This window comes from Malaclemys terrapin, chromosome 2, assembly GCF_027887155.1.
Source record: "Malaclemys terrapin pileata isolate rMalTer1 chromosome 2, rMalTer1.hap1, whole genome shotgun sequence".
Taxonomy (NCBI): Eukaryota; Metazoa; Chordata; order Testudines; family Emydidae; genus Malaclemys; species Malaclemys terrapin.
In genome coordinates, this window is record NC_071506.1 from 187669223 (window position 1) to 187690860 (window position 21638).

General features: G+C 43.5%; 1 protein-coding gene across 1 annotated transcript in view; it reads right to left on the bottom strand.

Moving 5' to 3' along the window:
• Positions 1–1432: 1432 nt before the first annotated feature.
• The window catches only part of ADCY1 (adenylate cyclase 1), a 222668-nt gene continuing 202462 nt past the window's right edge, over positions 1433–21638 (bottom strand). The window contains exons 15-20 of the mRNA XM_054020915.1: positions 16105–16221; positions 14451–14597; positions 13930–14028; positions 5741–5855; positions 3682–3806; positions 1433–2771 (exon numbers count right to left, since the gene is read on the bottom strand). Of these exons, the coding sequence (XP_053876890.1) occupies positions 2433–2771; positions 3682–3806; positions 5741–5855; positions 13930–14028; positions 14451–14597; positions 16105–16221 (942 nt within the window). The 3' untranslated portion in view covers positions 1433–2432. The remainder of the gene's footprint in view (positions 2772–3681; positions 3807–5740; positions 5856–13929; positions 14029–14450; positions 14598–16104; positions 16222–21638) is intronic.

Here is a 21638-nt window from a genome sequence, read left to right on the forward strand (position 1 = left end):
GATGGCTGGGGGACCCCACTGTTCACTTCGCTCCATTGTGAAAACTCACTATTTATTCCTACTCTTTGTTTCCTATCTTGCAACCAGTTACTGATCCACAAGAGGACCTTCCCTCTTATCCCGTGGTTACTTAGTTTCCTTAAGAGCCTATGGTGAGGGACCTTGTCAAAGGCTTCCTGACAATCCAAGTACATGATATTGACTGGATCACTCTTATCACATACTTGTTGACTCTCCCAATAAATTCTAATAGATTGGTGAGGCATGATTTCCCTTTACAAAAGCCATGTTGACTCTTCCCCAAACAAATTGTGTTTTTCTATGTGTTTTTGTTCTTTACTACAGTTTCTACCAATTTGCCTGGTACTGAAGTTAGGCTCACTGGCCTGTAATTGCCAGAATCTACTCTGAAGTCCTCTTTAAAAATTGGCATTAGATTAGCTATCTTCCAGTCATCTGGTACAGAGTGATTTCAGTGATAGGTTACATACAAGTTAGAAGCTCTGCAATTTCATATTTGAGTTGCTTCAGAACTCTTGGGTGAATGCAAAGATCATTGCAAGCACACTGGCATATGGATGGGCAGTTTATAAAAGAAGTGGCCTATAGAACTTGGATACCACAGTAATGGGTGTGGTATAAGATGATAGACAGACTTATCCATAACAAAAGCCTATTCCAAAAAAAAAAAGAGAGCCTCTAGTATCAGAGTCACAGTCAGAATTTAAAACCCGATCCTGTTCCTACTGAAGTCAATAACAAACTTCTGCACTGAGATGGGAACTGTGCAACTAACGTGTGCATTAGATAGTAGGAAACTTGTACAGCAAATACAACAGTTTTGTTCTGTTGTACATTCTGCACATTTAAAAATATTTTTTAAACAAAACTAGCTTCTAGCCTCTCCCAGTGGCAACGTGTATTTCACTTGTGTGTGCTGGCTGTACCTTGGAGTGTTGCGTGGCAGCAATCCCTGGACTACCTGTGGCCTAGGCCTCTCTGCAAGATGACCCACTGTCCTCATCTTTAATACATAAGTGCATTCCACATCATCTTGACTCAAGATGAAACACTGTATGCTGGGACAGGTAATCTTTGTGGATTGCATCTGTTTATTAGAGATCATAAGAGCGTCTGAAATATGTTCCCTTTTATGCAAATTAAGAGCAGCCCTCAAACTCAGGGGAAGTTTACCAACGTGATCGTCATTTGGAGAAAGTTTGATGTGCTTGCCTTTCAGAGTCCTATCTTCAAAAATAGGTATATACTTTCTGTAATTGTGTAACTAAGAAGAACAAGCCTGGTGTTGAATTAGGATATATAATAAAACGGTGGCATCAATTTTTTTAAAAAAATGTTGGCAAATGTACAAATATAACAATACTAACAGCACATTTGTAACTGATACTGGTCAGCCCTTTGAACGGTTCAAACAGGCCTAAATCCTCACTGAGCAAGAAAATCTGTGCTTTCAGTGAAAATCTGCTACTGCATAAAGAGAATGTCCCACTGTTCTCTACCTTCAATACAATTGGCAATGCGCATAAAACAGGAAATTTGTTTCTATATTGCATAAGCATATTGCTGTGCTTGCAGGATGGCACCTCTGTCTTATGCAAGGCCAAAATGTCCTACAGAAAGACAGTATTTTAGCAACCTTCTTTGTCAATGGAAAGAACATTTATTAGTATCTGGTCAAATTCCTAAGCTCTGTCTCTTGTCTAGCTCATAGCATTGTGCTGTAATTGTAACTGGAAAGCATTCAAAGCTACTGAACATGCAAATAAAACTTAAAAGATACCTCAATTTAGCAGTTGGCTTTAATTCAGCCTTCATTTACCAGTCGCTGACGAATTCTTTTTTCCTTATTTCAAGCAGTGGAGCAAGGTTTCCATAATGCTTGCTATAGCCCCAGATAATTTTCAATCATCTCACCCTCCTTTCCTAATAGCAGTTTTACTAACCTCAGACCCAACAATACTGGATATGGTGGTAAGAGAAATCTCTCCCTTATGCCATTGCAGGTGGATGTGTAAATAAATACATATTTTATACATATATAAATCTCTATTATCTATCTCTATATAGGAGTGTTTGTATATGTGCATATATAGATTTAATATATACATATACACACACAAATACAGTGTCACGTGTACACTTTTTTCAATTATAGCATTTATCCTTTAAAAATGCCAAGAAAATATTCCCTATTTCCAAAAAATTGGGTTTGGACTTTTCCTAACAGAATTGCTAGCCCTTATTTGTTCCATTCCAAGAGTTCGTTTATGCAGTTCCCAAGTTCTCTTTGGTTGGGTTGTAGTGATCCTTGGTTGATGCCATGGCCTATGATCCTTGACCTCCTGGTGAAAATTCAGGCAACCTCTGCTCTCTGGGTTCACTGCAAATGCCGTAACCAAATTTTCTCTGCTCTATGCTTCTTTCACAGCTGGCACAGAAGGAAGGTAATGTAATGTTTGATTTGTGTGGGTTGTTGATGCTTGAAGTGCTCCAAGCCCAGCTTTTACAGTAAAGCTGGCGACTGAGGACACTGACGGACAACTGGTGCCCAGTTTGGTTTGAATGTTTGTTCTCCCGTAGGAGTACATTTTCCGCTCTAAGTTTAAAGACCGTGGTTGTGAATTATTTCCATTGGCCTTTCCTTCAAGAAAATAGGTCAACATTTCGCCTTTTCCCTTTACACTGACTTTACCTCGGCACTCAAACTCGTAAGTGCACCTCTTTAATATCCGCTGAACTTCTTCTGTCACCTGTGGGTAAGAAGAGCCGGTATTATATTTTACCATTCCTATCAATTAGCTAGGGTTAATCCTAGAGTAAGAAAACAGAATTATACTTCTCTATGGCACTTACTTTAACTGTGATGAAAGATGCTCCATGGAATGAATGAGTAACTATTGGTTTTGGTTTCCCCTGGTACGTGCTTTGGTGGTAATAATTATAATAATGAATAATGAGATGGGCCCTAAGGAGCAAATTTCAGATCTCCAAAGTTCCGGGGCGTTCAGAGCTGGGGTTTTGATTCTCTCATTAGAAACACAGGGTCTAATTCTCCGGTGGTGCAAGCTAGCACAGCGTCATTGAAGCTAGTTTACAGCAACAGAGATTTTGGCCAAATGTGAAGTTCAGATACAGGCGTCCCCAAAGTTCAGTCTGTGCTGGGAGCTGCAGCTTTGTTTCAGGACAATCTCGAAGATTAATAATATTTTACAAGCGTGCGGCGCCTTTCATCCAGAAAGATTCCACAAGCTATACAAGATGTGACTAAACACAATCTGATATAGGTCCTTATCCTGTAGTCCTTATTCAGGCAAAATTCCCCTGAGTGAAGTGGAAGTTTGGGGGTGACTAGCCTGCGTAAAGACTGCAGATTCAGGCCTATAATCCAATGGAGTGCAGTACAGCACAGCAGGAATTTGAAGGGGAAACCTCTCTTTGTGGTTTGTTGATCCTTTGATTTCACCACTTCAAAGCAGTGAAGCAGATAACAGAAGAATAACTAAATAGCAGGCACCTGAATCACCTTGGGGATGTTGCCACCTTCATAAGAAACATGAAGAGATTGAGGCTGAGCTTTCTAAGCAGCCTTGAAAATGTAATCATAGGATTGTTAATAAACAGGAACTTCAAACTGATATAGAGTGATTGGAATGTACTCACCTGAATTTTACCCTGCACTCCAGTACTGTCCATTCTGCTGGCAACGTTTACAGTGTTGCCCCAGATATCGTATTGTGGTCTTCTGGCCCCAATAACTCCTGCCACTACAGGCCCAACATTAATACCTAAAATCAGAACAATGGCTTTTATTTTGTTGTTGCTGCTTCAAGTGCTGTGATATAGATCTAAGAGAAACAGTCACTCTTTCCAACTGTTTCGCCATAAATGACTTCAGTGTTTTTACCTGTCATAGTACACAATAGCATCATCTTACATTACATCTTTTCAACACACAGGATCCCGAAGAGTGTTAGAAATTGAACTATACAGGCACACAGAGCTCACCTGAAATGTAACATTATTTTAACTCAAATTAAAAAAACTTTTCTAATCTCATGAGGGAAATTCTCAATTTCAATCTTCCTGGGAGGAGGAGGAGGAGGAGAGGAAGAATCACCTCTGGCATAAAATGTATCAGCTGTTTAGTAGCACATGTCATGGCAAGAGGTTATTGACTCTTGATTACTTCTTTTGGGCTCTACTGTGGTTTTTAAGAGACAGCCTCCTAAGCGGGAGTGCACCGACCAGGCACCGCCATTAGGCTGGGAAACATCAGGAGTTGGGGCAGGGGGAAGCAGGTCACATGAGAAATTCTGATACCAGCACTAGACTAGGGATATATTCTGCATGCAGAGGCACAAAGGCTCCCCTGGGAGTGCTATCAGGGGAGAAGCGCTCAGAACTGGCACATACATTTCCTTTTTGGAGGCACAGTATTAGCTCCCAGGCCCTATGCTGATTTCACCAGCTAGTGTGGAAGTGGGGAGTGGCATGACCCTACCGCCTTTTGTGGTTTCTTGCACAGCTGTTGGTTCTAATGGTCTCAGGCCCTGTGCAAGGATGAGAATTGTGGCTTCCCCATGACAAGTTGCACAAGTTAAGTGGGGAGAGGGATCGTGGTGCTCTGTCTGTCCCTTGTACACTTGTGCATGGCCAGCCACACTGTGGTCTTCTAAGGACACTTTGGAGGAAGGCATTGTACCAGTGATGGAGGAAAGCTTCCAGTTGCTGGGCGGTGGGGGAGTTCAGGACTGTAGCATGACTCGCCTCTCCTCACTATTGATGTCGTGGTCTATGACCACTTTCACCACTTGGTTGCTAGTGTATCTGCTCCACTTTAAGTGCACAACTGATCCACGCCAGTTTGAGTGCACAATTCAACCAATGAGCGAGGAAACAAAAGGGGTGAGGCTGGGGGAAGCATGTCAAATTAGAGGATTTCACTGAGATGAGAACAGCCATGGAGTTACTGTTGGGGAAGGGCTGGAAGGAGGGATGGCACTGAAGCAATGAAGGCTGCAGAAGGGACCTGGCTTCCAGGGGTGAGGATCACAGTCCAATTCTTCATGTGGAGGAGAGAAATGTGTGTGTGGCATGCAAGGGCTAAAGAAGGAAGTGGGGGATGGGTTGATTTGTTGGAGGAAGCAGAAGCTGCAGCAACTAGGAGAGGAAATGAGCTAAAAGCAAGAAACCTTTTGATAACATAAGAAAGGTCTCAAAGATTCCAAAGCATTTTACAAACTATATATGCACACAAAACATGTACACACACCAGTGAAGTACAGCTAGCTCTGGAGTGGAATTCTGCAGCAGTTTAACAAGGCACAGCAATATTAGAGAACAGAGTATGACAGGGAATGAAAGCTAACTGTATGCAATTGAAACTCTAAATCAATTTTAGCTAAGCATCACGTAATTAACCAAACTGGAATTGGTCCTGGACATAAAGCCTAGCACCCTTAATCTTGATGCTTTCATTCCCACCTTCTGCATGTGTAACTCCCCTTAAATTAATGGCAGTTGTGCAAACATGCTAATGATAAAATGGCCATTGATCTAGACTCTTCTGGCTCCAAGTTTCACTCACGAGCATGAATATGAGCAATTTTCATTAAAATATATGGGCAATTCTCTACTACTGAACCTCTTAAGATAAAATGGGGAAGGCAGCCAACAGCAATGCTACGTTTTATAGGCTAACTCTAGATACATGACTTACCAACTCGGAGGACAAAGTCGTTATAAGACTGATAGTTGATTTCATCAAGAACGTCAAACATCTCTATTGCAAAATCTGCCAGTGTACTCAAGTGGGAATCAACTGATTTTTTAGCCTAGATACAAAATAACATTTTATATTAGATTTACACAGTAGTATGAGCCAGATGAAACACTGCCATACCCCTTCATTCTCAACTGCATCTAAACTATTTTGCTAAACGTGAAATGGAACTTTCAATTGTGTTTCGGATGTTTGCATTATTTTCTCCAGTGCTGAATTGTTTTCGTTTATCTTTTTGACTTCTGGGAGTTATGAGGACAAATCAGGAGACACAGACACTCAATGGGAAAAAGGGATCACAACAACAAGTCAGATGTGGCCAAAGCCGTTATATGAAGCTCCTCCTTTTATATTCCAGTAATTGACATTCTTTGTCTATTTATTATGGATTAGCATTGCAGCTCTGGCACATGACTTACCAAGGACTTACTATCAGCTTAAATTTCAAGACAGAGCTGTCCTTACTTTTGACCATCATCTTTTCTGTCCGAAACTCAAATGCTCTGGATTCCTGCCTTCCTCAGGTGTTTTTGAGAGGAGAAACAGATGATTAAACGCCAGGAAAGCAAAATTGATGTGGAAAAAAGTGTTTCTGTTGCTGGGCAACAGCTATCGTTCAGAGCTGTAAGCATTGCTTCCTGTGGTAACTGATAACTGGGGCTTTTGCTAGGTAAGTGAGTTCTGAGGGCTTCATGCTGCTCCTGTTGACAACATTCCTGTTGACCTGAGTAGTGCAGGATTGGATTCAATCCTGTGAGGAATGGAGAAGCCTTATCTCCCTTGCTTTCAGTAGGAGGTGAAGGCTGGTCAGACCCTTCAAGGTCTAGTTCCTTCGTAGAGATTTAGTCTGAATTATGTCAAGATTAAATATGAAGAGGTAGAACAGATTTTCAAAGTGAAAAGCTTGGAACAACTGTAGAGGGTGGGAGAGAGGTGGAGGGGCCAGTGCAGGGGATGGTTTTGGTGGGGTGGCAGGAAGGTTTGCACAGGAAGCCTTTGGTAGCTGGCATGGGATGAATCGTGATAGGTGAGCAGGCAGCTTACTGGGTGGGTTCATCATGGTGAGGATGTGACATGTCTAGCTGGGGGAAGTCCAGAGTGATCCCCAGAGAGATGCATTGTATTGCTGCTCTGTTGTTTAGCATTATTCTGATTGGGTGGCCCTTGATGTGTGGTGGTAACTATTGGCGAATGTAACAAACTGCTCTGAGCTTTAGTATGTTGACATGGAGGCTCATCTCCTGAGGGGTCCATTTGCCCTGTGCTGTCAGTTTCTGGAACTGTGTGCCCCAACCTATCAGGGAGCATCTGTGATGATAATCCTTCTGGGAGGAAGCTGTAGGAAGGGAACTCCCACACACCCATTTTGTGGGTCCTTCCACCAATTTAATGAAGCGAGGACTTTCTGAGCAACAGACGCCTGCTTGGATAGACTGAGATTGTTGGGGATGTAGATGGTTTTCAATCGTGCTTGAAGACACTGAGATTGAAGTCTTGCTAAAGGAGTCAAGAATGAAGAGGCTGCCATATGGCCCAAGCATTATAGGCAGGCCTTTGCAGTGATGTGAACATTGTTGAATTGTTGAAACAAGGTTGGACATTGTGGCGAATCTGTCCTTGGGGAAGTACGCTCTGGCAGACAGAATCTAGTGTGGACCTGATGAAATCTATACACGGGGTGAAAGTAAGTTAGGCCACTTACCAGTATGGGCCGGGGGGGGTGGGGTGGGGACTACGGCCCCCGGAAGGGGTGGGGCCTCAGGTGGAAGGGGCGGGGCTGGGGGTCAGCATCCCCCAACCAGCTCTTTTAGACCGCCTGGCCCATGCCGCCCAGGGCTCCCGTGTTGATTTAAAGGGCCCGGGGCTCCGGACGCCACTGCTGCGCTAGTGGCAGCAGCGTCTGGAGCCCCGGGCCCTTTTAAATTGCCGGCCCCAAGGCAACTGCTCTCTTTGCCGCTTCCCCGCCCTCCCCAGGCCCGGTCGGAGGCTGCGGGGGTGGGGGGAATGGCGCAGGGACCTTAAAGCGCGGCAGGGCCCTTTGCTGCGGCAGCGCTTTAACATTGCTGCACCCCCGCTGCCACGGCAAAGGACCGACCTTAAAGCGCTGCTGCGGCAAAGGACCGACCTTAAAGCGCTGCTGTGGCAAAGGACGGACCTTAAAGCGCTGCTGCGGCAGTGCTTTAATGTTCCTGCCCTTTTGCCTCCCCTGTCGACGGCCCTGCTGGTACAGACCCTACCAGCAGGGCTGCCGACGGGGGGGAAGGGGCAGCAACGTTAAGTAATCCTTAAAGAGCCGCCGCAGCAAAGGACCGTCCTTAAAGTGCTGCCGCGGCAGAGGACCATTCTTAAAGTGCTGCCGCGGCAGCGCTTTAACGTCGCTGCCCATCCCCGGCTCACTTCCACCCCCCTGTCTATACATCGTGTGGGTGTTAAGAGTAGGCTTTTCCACATTGAGGCAGAAGCTCAGACAGTGAAACAGAGAAAGGGCCTTGCTGATTGCTGTCTGTGCTTCAATAAGTAAACAACCTTTCAGGGGCCAATTGTCCAGGGAGGGGAAGATGATTATGCCCATCTGGTGAAGATAGGCTGCTGTGGCTGACAGAACTTCGGTAAGAACCCTTTGGGCAATGGAAAGGCCTAAGGATAAGACACAATACTGACAATGATCCCTGCCTACCACAACACGCAAGGATTGTTTGACGGATGAATGACGACATGAAAATAAGTATCTTGAAGGTCCAGGGAAACAGACCAATCTCCCAGACCTAGGGAGGGAATTATCGTTGCTAGCGTTACCATTCCGAACGGTTGGGAGTGGGCAAAAGTGTTTAAAATCCTCATGTCCAGAATTACTACACAGTGTTTTTTTGGGGGGATGAGGAAGTACCAGGAATAGAAGCTTTTCCCAACCAAGTCTGGTGGAACAGATTCGATCATCCCAAGAGCTAGCAGGGATTAGAGCTCCTGCCTTAAGAGGTCTTTGTAAGATGGGGTCCTGACGAGGGAGGGAGGAGCCATGGGAGGTGGTAAGGAGCTGAACTGGATGGAAAAGCTTGTAGAAATCACTCTGAGGATCTGTTTGTGACACTGACAGACCACCTGCCAGCTCACGCCAAGGTCCGTAAGCCATGGAATACTGACAAATGCATAGCTGGAAACCAGTCTGGCTCACCTGTGTGTTGGCAGAGTTAAATAGATATTAGAGTTATAAGAATGTGGTTAGTGTTTAGACTTAATGAAATGCTTGTAGGATGCTAAATGTATTAATCTTACTTATAATATCTGTATTCCATGTTACAAGGTAATATTTAAGTGTTTGCTCTGCAACTATAAAAATGTTTGCTAAGTCTGAAAACCCCACAGTCGGGAGAGAAGCATTACCAAGTGTGAAATACTAATTTACCACAAGAGGAGTCATCTCCTCCTCAACAAAAGAAGGCCTATAAGCACCAGACAAGCTATTGTGGAACATCAGTGGACATAAGACTTTATTGATTGCTTCCCCTATATCCATGAAGAGGGTATGTGCACAAGCCCTTGTCCCATCTCAGCTTGAATGCTGGGGGAAAGGAATAAAAATTCCTGTTAAGGAGAAATTATCATCACTATGCTGTTTGGGATTTGGAGAGGGCGATATTTCTAAGCATAAGCAAGGGATTACCAAGCCGTTTAGTTTGGGTTTGTTAGTCTCTAAGGGTACGTCTACACTACCCGCCGGATCGGCAGGTAGCAATCGATCTATCAGGGATTGATTTATCGCGTGTAGTGTAGACACGATAAATCGATCCCCGATCGCTCTCCTGTCGACTGCTGAACTCCAGCAGTGCGAGAGGTGGAAACAAAGTCAATGGGGGAGCCGCAGCCGTTGATAATTACTTCGCGTCCTCGTGGCGTGGGAATTTTAATTAGATCTAAGATACGTCGACTTCAGCTACTCTATTCTTGTAGTTGAAGTTGCGTATCTTAGCTCGATCCCCCCCCTCTCCCCCCAGTGTAGACCAGGCCTTGGGTGCCACAAGTATTCCTGTTCTTTTTGCGGATACAGACTAACACGGCTGCTACTCTGAAACCTGTCATTATGCAAGGCGCTGAATTTAGCCGTATGGAGTGGAAATCCATCAACTTAATGAAAAAACTCGTACAGATACAGACAAACATCATCTTCCTTTCCAAATGCAAACAGATGGACATCATACCAAAAGGACTAAAGGTAAAAAATCCATTACAATCTACATATCACACAAACTATGCTGAGAGATTGTGCCACACACACTCAAAGAAACTGCGAAACCACCTGATCAACATCCTATACAGCAAACCGGGAAAGATTAAGAATGAGCTCTCAAAAACTATGCATCTGATGAAGTGGGTTGTAGCCCACGAAAGCTTATGCTTAAATATATTTGTTAGTCTCTAAGGTGCCACAAGTACCCCTGTTCTTTTTTTAGTTTGGGTTATCACTAAAGGACATATACAACTTGCATATATAGCAGCTACTATCACCTTTTGTGTATGTTTATCTGCCCTAACCTTGTAAATAACCCTTATTTATTTTCTTGGTTAATTAGTTAGTTTATTACAAGATTGTCTACAAGGTTTGTATTTGGTGAGATCAGGGGTGCAATTGACCTGGGGTGAGTGACTGATCCTTTGGGATTGTGCGTAATCTGAATATTGTTGTGATTTTTGGTGTAAGGGGCCATTTATCACAAAGGTAAGCTTGTCAGGTGGCAATACAGACTGGAGTGCCCAAGGGAACTGTCTGACTCCCTGCTAAGGCTTTTATAGTGCTTGTGGAGTTCACACTTGGTACTTGGTTGATGAAATCTAATGACAGAACACACAGCCTATTTGGAGTTTGTGCCCTCTTTCTTGACAGTCTGCCCAGAGCTTGGCTCCCATGTTTGTGAGCCTCTCTAGACTGCTTGACACCATCTGTCTGAGGTGATGAGCTCCCAGGAAGTTAAGAAATGGGAGAGATGATCCTCATAAAGATGGGGGTGGAGGGATAGGCACAACATAGGATCTGGGGTAAAAAGTTTAGAGACCCTTTACCAATGGGTCAAAATGGGCATTTCAAGGCTGTTGCTGACTAAGAGGTTGCTGTAGAAGAGCCAACTTTCTTAGTAAATCTGGGTGATTTGGACCCTGTGATCTCAGAGAGTGCTCCATAGGCAGGAATTTAAATCTGACTTCCCTCCGTTTTTTAGATCTGCTTTTAAATCCTAAGCAGATCTTACATTTGGAGTGGATGTGAGTCTCTCTGTTGAATGTCTGTTGCTGGCAGGGTTTGAAGCCTGGAGTCTTAGGCAGAACCTGAACTTGAGGAAAAAAATACAAAACCCAAGATGGGCAAACAAGGACAGAGGTGGAAAATGCTGCTCAAAGCACAAACTCCGCTAAATAACAGAACAAATAAAGAAAAACTAAAGACTAAGATAAAAGATAAATAAAGTGAGGGATAGCAAGGCACATGGCTGGCTAACGGATACCGTGATGCTCCATCTGAAGCTGCAGGCGGTTGAGAAGGAACTAGAGTGGCAGTGAGACTGCTTCTCCCTATATTCCCACAGTATCAGGGCACAAGGGTGTCTAGAGCGCAGGCACGGATCTACAGATGCTCCTGATGAAAGTCTCTGATTAAGAGTGAATGAGCACATGCACATCATGACATATGGAGTTCCCATAGGGACACTACTCAAAGAAGAACAAAAAAGATTTAGACATCTAGCTACTCAATTTATGGGTGCATCAGATAGTCAAATGTCTAACACCTCTCATTTAGAATTATCTGCACCCACAATGATGTGACCACAATCTATTTTAGGCACAAACCTGGAAGTGCAAAATTAAAGGCTGGGTCAGATTTTCTGTTGCAGTTGAGATCCACTTGGCACAGAGGAGATGGGTAAATGTCAGGGAGCCTGATTCTGTGCTTGGTTCCACCTTGGACCCCGGGTAGGTGAGAGCTTCCTAGAGGCTGCACTAACTTATATCAGCTGGCAATGATCCTTAAGGGACCATATGCCAAATGGGGGTTGCCAGAGCTCCGGCTGTGTTCCTTCCACATCTCTAGTACTGGATAAAATGAGAGGAAGAGGAGGGACATAAAAGGCTGGCTACACCTATGCCCGATGAGGACTTCTTCATACCAGGAAATCTCCATAAGGTGATATACAGGGAGTTTCTACTCTCTTTGTACCACATGAACAACACAAAGGGAGCAGAACAGAACTGAAAATCTAGCTCATTGTCTAAAATTTTGGCCTTTACGGTCTCTGTTTTTATGGAAAAATAATGAGGATATTTTTGAAGAGAATTTCTATATGATTTTAACCATTGTGCCTGGGTATACCTTACTTTCTTTATCTTTTCTCTTAGTCTTTAGTTACTTTTTCTTTATTTGTTCTGTTATTTAGCAGAGTTTGTGCTTTGAGTGGCATTTTCCGCCTCTGTCCTTGTTTGCTCATCTTGGGCTTTGTATTTTTTTCCTCAAGTTCAGGTTCTGCCTAAGACCCCGGTCTTCAAATCTCTACTATAGACGTTTGAGTGAATATTTTCAGTACTGGACTAATTCAAATAACTCCTCTGCTAGCAAATATACAATACATGAGATAAACATATTTAGCTTTTGGAACATACACTGCTGGAGTTACCCAATAACACACTTGTTTTTGGGATTCTAGTTCAAAGAGCATTTATACCAGACATACTGATACGCCTCTGCTTGTTTGCCTGAGATCACACTGATACAAAATTCAAGTGATCAATTTTTGCCTGTCTCAGGACCTCAATTAGAGTCAACAATTTTACGACACACAAGTATTTTAAAAATACATCTCTGTAGGTTTGGATTTACGTTCGTTTAACAGTAGCACAGAAATGAAGAGAATTAGGAACGGCAAAAAAGCATCAGAGGCATCCTACAATCACAGAATATTCATTATGTGGGATATATTCCAAACTGATCCCAATAATTGATTCAGCTGTAGCCTTGTTTTTTATTTATTTAACAAGGTTAATTGTCTCCTTGAAAAGTTCATGGCTCGTTCTAGCCCTTTTGCCCTCCAGTGCACTGTTATTCTGCAATTCTATTTCAGCTCACTCAAGGGTGCCTCTGTGATTCATGGACATGGACATCAGATCAGGCATGGACAAATTAGGGGGTACATGCTAAAATGCATTGACCACGGTCTCTGATATAGAAGTCCAACTCCAGACTTGCTGTGATTATTCTGATTTATACTAGGTTAGTGCCCAAAGGATCCCTCATTGTGCTAGCTTCTGTACAAACACTTGGAAAACCATGATCCCTGCCCCCAAAAGCTTACAGTGTAATTTAAAATAAGACAATAAATAATAGGAGGAAAAAGTGGAGGGGTGAGGACAAGGGTAGCTGTAATAAGTTCACATGGTTACACAGGCTAACTGTGCACATGGGCAGATGCTCAGAACTGTGCTTAGAACTAGATGGCTCTGAAGTCATTTAAAATTTAAAAAGGAAAAAAAGTTTAACTCTGGGGTTGGGGCTAGAGAAAGGATGAGGGGAAGGATGGAAATGGATAGGTTTTGGAGGAACGAGAATGGCCGTTCAACTATCATACCTGAGTTACCCTCCCTGTTTCTGGGTTTTTGGCTGGAAATGTAGACTAATGTCTACATTTGGCCTCAGACTCTTTAACAAACAAACAATCCTTAAGTTATATTCTGGTGGAACTGTCACTGCAGGACTTCCTGCTTCTCTGTTGCACTTATGGAGCTGATACGAGTACAAAGTGGGTGTAAAACACTTCCATTCTGCTTGGGTAGCTTTCACACTTAATTTGCACTGGTGAAGATAACTCCATAAGGTGCAGAGGAGCACAGAATCAAGCCCCAAGTCTTAACCATGTGAGTAATGCTCAGCACACCATGCTCACATTGTATCTCTAGAGTCTGAAGTTATTGTTTGTTTTTCAGATGTAAAAGAAGGTTCAATTGTTGCAAAGAAATCAAACTGTTATCAGTTCTATTTCTAGCCATATTTTTATGACTGACGGTGTTTAGTTGTTCAGTTGGAGACTGACTTAACATCATTTGCACATGGAGTACACAGAGTCTTTCATTTTATTGTGTGACCAGCTTACCTTAGTTCCTGTAGTTGGTACAAGTCCTACAGCTGCCATATATGTACTGCCAATTGTCTTGATCTTTTCTATGTCCTTATAACATTCTTTGTCCAGAAGCTTTGTTTAAAACATAAAACTGTTAAACATTACATAATATTTTAGACAACAAACCATAGCTATCAGATAATATGTGCATATTAAAGTTGATAAACCACTTCAGTCTTTATAAGCCCAGTCTTGTTCCCATTCAAGGCAGTGGAAATATTCTCAGTGACTTCTGTGGGAGCCGCATCAGACATAAATGTTTTTAAGGGCATTTTGGGCCAGATTTTATGAAATATTTAAGCATGTATAGAGGCATATGGGTGCCTAATGGGATCTACAAAAGCACCTAGATTCCTAACTCCCACTGAAATCAGATGTTTACAGAGTCACATTAATAGATAGCCAAACTAAGAGGAATTTTCCACAAATAATCTTGAATTGGCAGAAGTCTGGTGGACTCAGTAAGATCAAATGACAGAGAGTTTAGACCTTACCTCATCAAAATCGGCAATAATTTCATTTAAGAGGCGTAAACACTCCACTCCCATGTTATTGCCATCCAGTTCAATGTAGAAATCGTTGAAATTTGGGATGGAAGCAAACATCACTCCCACTTGTGAATATGACTGGTAATAAAGGTCCTGCAATTTTTGAATTATATGGGTTTTTAAAATTAGAATTTGACATAAACAGGCAGTATCATCCTTGTGATTTCTTGACCTCAGATTTACTTCTGTTAAAGAGAAATTCCATAATGTTTACCAAGCTCTGTCCTATAAATGAAACAGGTCATAGAACGTTGTTTTATTTCCTATGACATGTCCTGCCTCATTTTCCACCCCTTCCCCTGGGAGGTGTAGAGGGCTGAGATGCAGCACAAGCAGTGTAATTTTGGATTTACAGAACTCCTAGAAGGTTGCATGCTTGAGAGATGGGAGCTTGAAGCAAGGTGTGTGATAAAAGCAAAGAAAGATTGTGCAGGTTCACTGGCTATTCTTGCCTGTGAAAGAGGAGCAACAGTGGCTGTACGGGCTACTGCAGCACTGAAGACGCTGTAGCCACTAAAGAGTGGCTTTGCTACCACGGAGCAGGCCAAGGGAGGAAGGGACAACTTCCTCCTGTTAAAAGATATTACCTATAGAGCCAAGTCCTTCACTCAACACACAACCACAGTATTGAGGCTTTGAGCTGGGAAGATCTATAGGGTTGTATCTATTTATTTGCTCCACCATCTTTTTACTGTGAGACATAAATATAGTCCACGCATGCATTGCGTTCATACAACAAATAATTATAAGAGCTCAATCATGCCTCTCCTGAGGCTGGGCCAGACGGGGGATAGGCAGCAGAAGTATTGCTGGAGCACTGGTGCCTGTGGGAGAGCTGCTCCTTTTTCCATTTAGTCAATGTGTGCAGTATGAGCCCAGCGGTGCAGCTGTCTGGGATGGGGAAGGGCAGGGCCTTGGACTTACCCTCCATCCCCTGCATTACAACAGGATTTAATTACTCCCACACTCTTCCTTTAAAAAATAGGTGCCTAGATATTAATTATTATTAATTATTATTCTAATCTCAAGTATTCCCAATTATCATGATTCCACGCTATCCTGTAGCAGTTTGTTCTCTTGCCCAAGCTTTAAGATTAGTTTTCACACTCAAAGTTACTGCGTCCTTCTAGAGTGTGTAGAATTCCTTATTTTTGACTTTTAAATTTCTGTTTTTGTAAATGAGGCACATTTCAAGAACCTTGAGTGGCTCAACTGGAAGCGTCTGCCATGTCACACTATATTCTATTCAGAACCAAACTGATCTCAGTGGAAGACTGTAATAAACTCTGATCTTTTGACTTGATTGGACAAGAAATTGGTTATTTGCATGTAGGCACTCAACTGCATTGATGCGTAATGACACTGCATTCACCTGAACGGTATTGTACTTAAGTCCTTCAGAAAAGGTGAATGCTACCGAGAAAGCGAAACTAACCCTGAACTGACATCTGACAATGGCTTTTACCAGAACTATTCAATTTAATGTGTATGAAATGTAAATGTTTCAAGCTTTTAAGAAAATATATAATTTCCCTGACCTGGATGTCACACAAAAATCATGCATATCATTACGTGCTTATTTTTCCCCCCATAGCCTTACCATGTTCCTAGGGTTAGACATAAGAAAGTGCTGTGCAACATGTGCTGGCAAGAGATTGAAGAGAATTCTTTTATTATCCAGCTTTACTCTCTCCATATCATCTCTCTCTTCTTCTGCCTAAGGGTGAGAGCGGGAAAAGCTCTTTAAAATTACTGTTTTATAATGAGCATAACATTAATTCAGATTATCAAATTGCTTCGTCCGGCTCCAGGCTTTAAAAATCAAATTGCACGGCAAAATAATAAATATCACTCTCTATTACAGTTGCAAGATCTGTCTGCTTTTAACATACAGAGCAAAATCCTGAACTCCTTATTAGGGTAAACTCCCACTAAAGTCTGTGGGCCAATTTCTGCTCTTAGGTCTTGATCCGAAGTCCACAAAAGTCCCCCATTGACTTCAATGGGCTTTTGATCAGGACCTTAGATATAGGTGTAACTCCAATGAAGGCAATGTAGTCCAATGAGAGTTTGTATGAGCAAGGATTGAGCCAATACTTCAGGATTTGGCCCACAAATCCTTCAATGCCTTTTTAAAATTTCAAGTATGCATATGACAGTTTCCTAAGGGTACGTCTATACTTACCGGCTGGTTCGGCGGCAAGCAATCGATCTTCTGGGATCGATTTATCGCGTCTTGTCTAAACGCGATAAATCAATCCCGGAAGTCCTCGCCGTCGACGCCAGTAATCCTGCTCTGCGAGAGGAGTAGGCGGAGTCGACTGGGGAGCCTGCCTGCCACGTGTGGACCTGCAGTAAGTACCTTTAAGTTCGAACTAAGATACTTCGACTTCAGCTACGTTATTCACGTAGCTGAAGTTGTGTATCTTAGTTCGAACTGGGGGCTTAGTGTGGACCAGGCCTAAGAAATATTTGCATTCTTGTATGATTTCTACATTATACAGGAATTCTTTGTGCTTCTACAGAGACTTTATCACTTGCAAATGACAGAATTTCTCCAAATGGGGCTGAAGATTCCTACACATTCAGGCAACAGAGTCTATCATTTGCTGTAGCGGGTGATAATGCTCAAAAGGACGTTTTAAAACATTTGTACAGGCTAAGGAGCATGCGCACAAAAAGAGCTTGGATTTTGCAAGCTAATCTAACCCTGGGTGCCTAAAGTTAGATTCCTGGATCCATATTCAGGCATCCAAATATAAATGATTTGATCTGCAGAAGACAGAGGGACCTGCGGATTTTCAGCACTTTTGAAAATCAGACCACTTTTATTTAGCTTCCTAAACATGGACTTAGAAATCTGCCTTTAGGCACCCTGGTTTGAAAATGTTAGCCTCCGCTCTGAGCAAACACATTCCCCCCAAATTTTATATCCCTAGTCTTTTTTCAAGACACAGTGCCTATCAGCAAAAAGAACAGGAGTACTTGTGGCACCTTAGAGACTAACAAATTTATTAGAGCATAAGCTTTCGTGGACTACAGCCCACTTCTTCGGATGCATATTCATATGCATATTCGTGGACTGTAGTCCACGAAAGCTTATGCTCTAATAAATTTGTTAGTCTCTAAGGTGCCACAAGTGCCTATCAGATCTTTCATCCAAACGCTCCTAGTGAATCAGACAATTGCTGATCAGGAGGGTAAAATTCAGCCTACGGAAATCACAGCAAGTAGAATTTATTCTTTTAACTTCAACCCCCTCACCAAGCTGTAACACACACTCCATTTGTCATCAAGCACAACAATAATTCTTGTTTACCTATTTGCAAGGTCAGCAAAAAGATGGAGGGCCAAATTCTCAGGTATTATAAATCAATATATCTCAACTGAAGTCAATGGTGGATTTACAACATCTGAGAATCCAGCCTAAAATTTCCCAATGTCTTTTTTATATGTAGACCTTGTCACACTACTAACATTGCAAAATCTGTTTGCTCTTCTCACAAAGACTATGCACATACTGACTAACGTGGAGGGTTGCCTGGTACACATTTGCCTGGGAGAAAAATCAGCATGCTATCTCCCATATACATACAATCTTATGATTAGAAGAAAAGTTTTGATGAGGAGAAAGCAGGTTTTGTTGTTTTTGATGAAAAGTTTAAATTTTCAATGGAAACTCCCTGCATTTTATTTTTGATAATCTCTACACAACAGTCATTGATCAATTATAGATGGCTTTGCTTAGCAGCCATTTTCTTCAGAATGTTCTTTGAACTTCTTGTCATTCTTTAAAGAGATGCAGAAAAAGAAAAGCTGAAAAAAAAACTAATTTTGTCAAGTTGACCTCTTCGGGAATTATCACTCCCTTTGGAAATACCCATTCAGCTTCTGCTCTAATTTGGACTACAAGAATTTATTATAATTTATTCTGGATCCCTTACTGAAGCCGAGCCCTCCAGTGACTCTGAATACAATTTGCAGTCCAACCAAAGTCTCTGTTTTCCATCTGTGAAGTATTTTCTTGACACTTTTTAATGCTTAGCGTTCACACGCTGTCTGCTTTCTCAAAACAGCCTCACCTCCTCCTATTTTAGAGATGCAAACTCTGTGTTTCTTTATCATTATCTACAAGTGTTTAAATATGTGAATGATGACAATCTGCAGCCTTATTGGTGGAGTCTGAGTATTTTACAGTAAAAACAAGAAGCTTTTCTTAAACTGCAAACTGAAACTGAGTTGTGTACATCCTGGCTTTTATTATACTCAACGCATGAAGCTAGGATTCTGAGAACAGTAATGGGAGTCCTGCATTCCTGAATTCTTACTTTATTTGTGGGCCTTACCAAATGCTTCTATTCCTTCATCTTTAACTCCTGGGAGTGTTATGAGGATTAGTTAGTAATGGTCTGATTTTAGAGGTGTGGAGTACAGTACTTGCAGATCCCATTGAATGGTTGCTGCTGAGAGCTCAGCATTTCTGAAAATTAGAGCACTTATTTAGGTGCCTTGTAAGGATTTTGGGGCACAATTTTTTAAGGCCACCATTTTCAAAAACAGGAACCTATGAAATCTAGAGAAACTCTTGAAGGTCAGTATGGTAATATTATGCAGGAGGTCGGACTAGATGATCATAATGGTACTCTCTGGCCTTAAAAATCTTTAAAAGGATAACAGGAGTACTTGTGGCACCTTAGAGACTAACAAATTTATTAGAGCATAATAAATGCTCTAATAAATTTGTTAGTCTCTAAGGTGCCACAAGTACTCCTGTTCTTCTTTTTGCGGATACAGACTAACACGGCTGTTACTCTGAAACTTGTCATTTTAAAAGGATACTTGTTAGTTAGCTGTGTCTTTACCAAAATGGAAGTGTGAATCATAAACAAGAAATAAACATCAATAAACCAGAATACAAAAATTTATAAAGTTAGGTGTGAGGAATATCCCATGTAACCATCAGGTAAACGTTCTGTGGTGATGTGCACACCATGATGTAAGACAGATGTAATGTTCTCTTCTGGGAGCACTTCCAGTTTTGGCTTTCTTTCTTGTTAGCATTTATTAGGATCAAGATACCTTTAAATGGTGAATATGCATAGTCATGTAGTCACCACAAACAGTGAACCCTGGGTGTTATCATATGACTGTGTATAAAGCAAAATACCCTCCAGATTAACATTATGGGGCAGTACAGAAGTTAAAATAATAGTATACCAAATTCTTCCAATCATGTAACAGATGTGTGGAGACATATGGTCAAATCAGAGTAGTCTAACAGTAGGGCTGGGTAAGTGGAGTAGAAAATTTGAAGCACTGCATGGATAGTAATGCTATTCAATCACTATTTGTTTGGCCATCTGAGGCAGGAGCAGGGCCGGCTCTGGCTTTTTTGCCGCCCTAGGCAAAAAAGTGTCCCGCCGCCCCCGGCCCCCCGGCGGGGAGCACGGCAGGGGAGGGCGGCGAGCCCAGCCGTGGCCCCGCTCTCCCCGACCGGCCGGAGTGCCGGGAGGGGGGTGGAGAGCCCGGCCGGGGCCCCGCTCTCCCCGACCAGCCGGAGCACCGGGAGGGGGGGCGGAGAGCCCGGCCGGGGCTCCGCTCTCCCCGACCGGCCGGAGCGCCGGGAGGGGGGCGGAGAGCCCGGCCGGGGCTCCGCTCTCCCCGACCGGCCGGAGCGCCGGGAGGAGGGCGGAGAGCCTGGCCGTGGCTCTGCTCTCCCCGACCGGCCAGAACGCCGCCCCTCTCCAGGTGCCGCCCCAAGCACGTGGTTGGTAGGCTGATGCCTGGAGCTGGCCTTGGGCAGGAATGCATGATTAGCATTCCTCTAACTCTGATTTGCCCAGTTTTAGGCCAAGGTTCGACTCCTGGGCAAAATAATTGAGCAAGTACTAACCATCAAACTTCATCAACATGTGATATCAGCCAACATCCTGGAGGCCTCACAATCAGGGTTCAGACCAGGGCACAGCAGAGACCGCTCTAGTGGCACTAAAAAAGGTAGGGACCACAAGGTATTACCACACCTACATGACACAACAGGAGTATATAGCCCAGCACTACAATGGCTCCAACCACTCCTCTCCAACAGAACTTAGGGTGGTGTTCTCCTCTCCAAATGTCCCCATCTGCGGGGCCTTGCAGGGACCCATACTATTCCTGCTGATCTTCAATAGCTACATATCTACCACTGGGAGAGATAGTGATATGTAGTGGGTTTAACTGCCAAGAGGAGGACACTCAACCACCACTACTAAAATGTCAAAATGCCTGCAAGAAATTAGTTCTTGGATGAAGAGCAGCTGCTTAAGCGGACACCAGGCAAGACCAAAGTAATGCTGGGTACAAAGGGGAGACACTTCCAAGAGCCAACACTGGCCAAGATGGTATCTCCACCTTTCACCAAAGTCAGGTGGTCCCCATTAGTCAAAGTGGTGCAAAGCCTCAGGGTCTTGTTTGACTATTCACTAAACTTGGATGAAAAAGGAGGATCAGTTTCCAAAACTGCCTTCTTTCACTTCCAGTTTGCTATGAAATTTCATCCCTCTCTCCCCAATGAGAAACTGGCCACAGTGATCCATACATTTGTCACCTGCAGGCTGGACTGCTGTAACTCACTGAATATGAAGACAATGCACCGGTTCTAGCTGGTACAGAATGCAGCAACTTGCCATTTCCATGCCTTAGCCACACTGGGCACTAGGGTGACCAGATGAGAGACATGAAATATTGGGAAGGGGGGGGAGGAAGGGGCACCGGCGGAGCAAAAAAACAAAAAACAAGAGCCGGCGGCGGAGGAAAAAAAGAGCCACCAGAGCACAGGAAAAAATGGTGGGGGCTGAGCACCCACCAGCAGCTCCCTGCCCCGCCCCGCACTCACCTCCACCGCCCCTGAGTGGGCTGCCGCATCCTGCTTCTCCCCCTCCCTCCCAGCGCTTGCGCCGCCATACATCTGATTCGCGCAAGCCTGGGAAGGAATGGGGAGGGGGAGGAATGCAGTGTGCTTGGGGAAGAGGCGGGGCCAGGGCGGGGATTTGGGGAGGGATCCAATGGGGCAGGGAGGGGGCAGAGTCAGGGAGGGGCCGGGGCTGAGTTGGGGGCAGGGGGACGCGAGCCCCCTCCGCCTGTGTGCCAGAG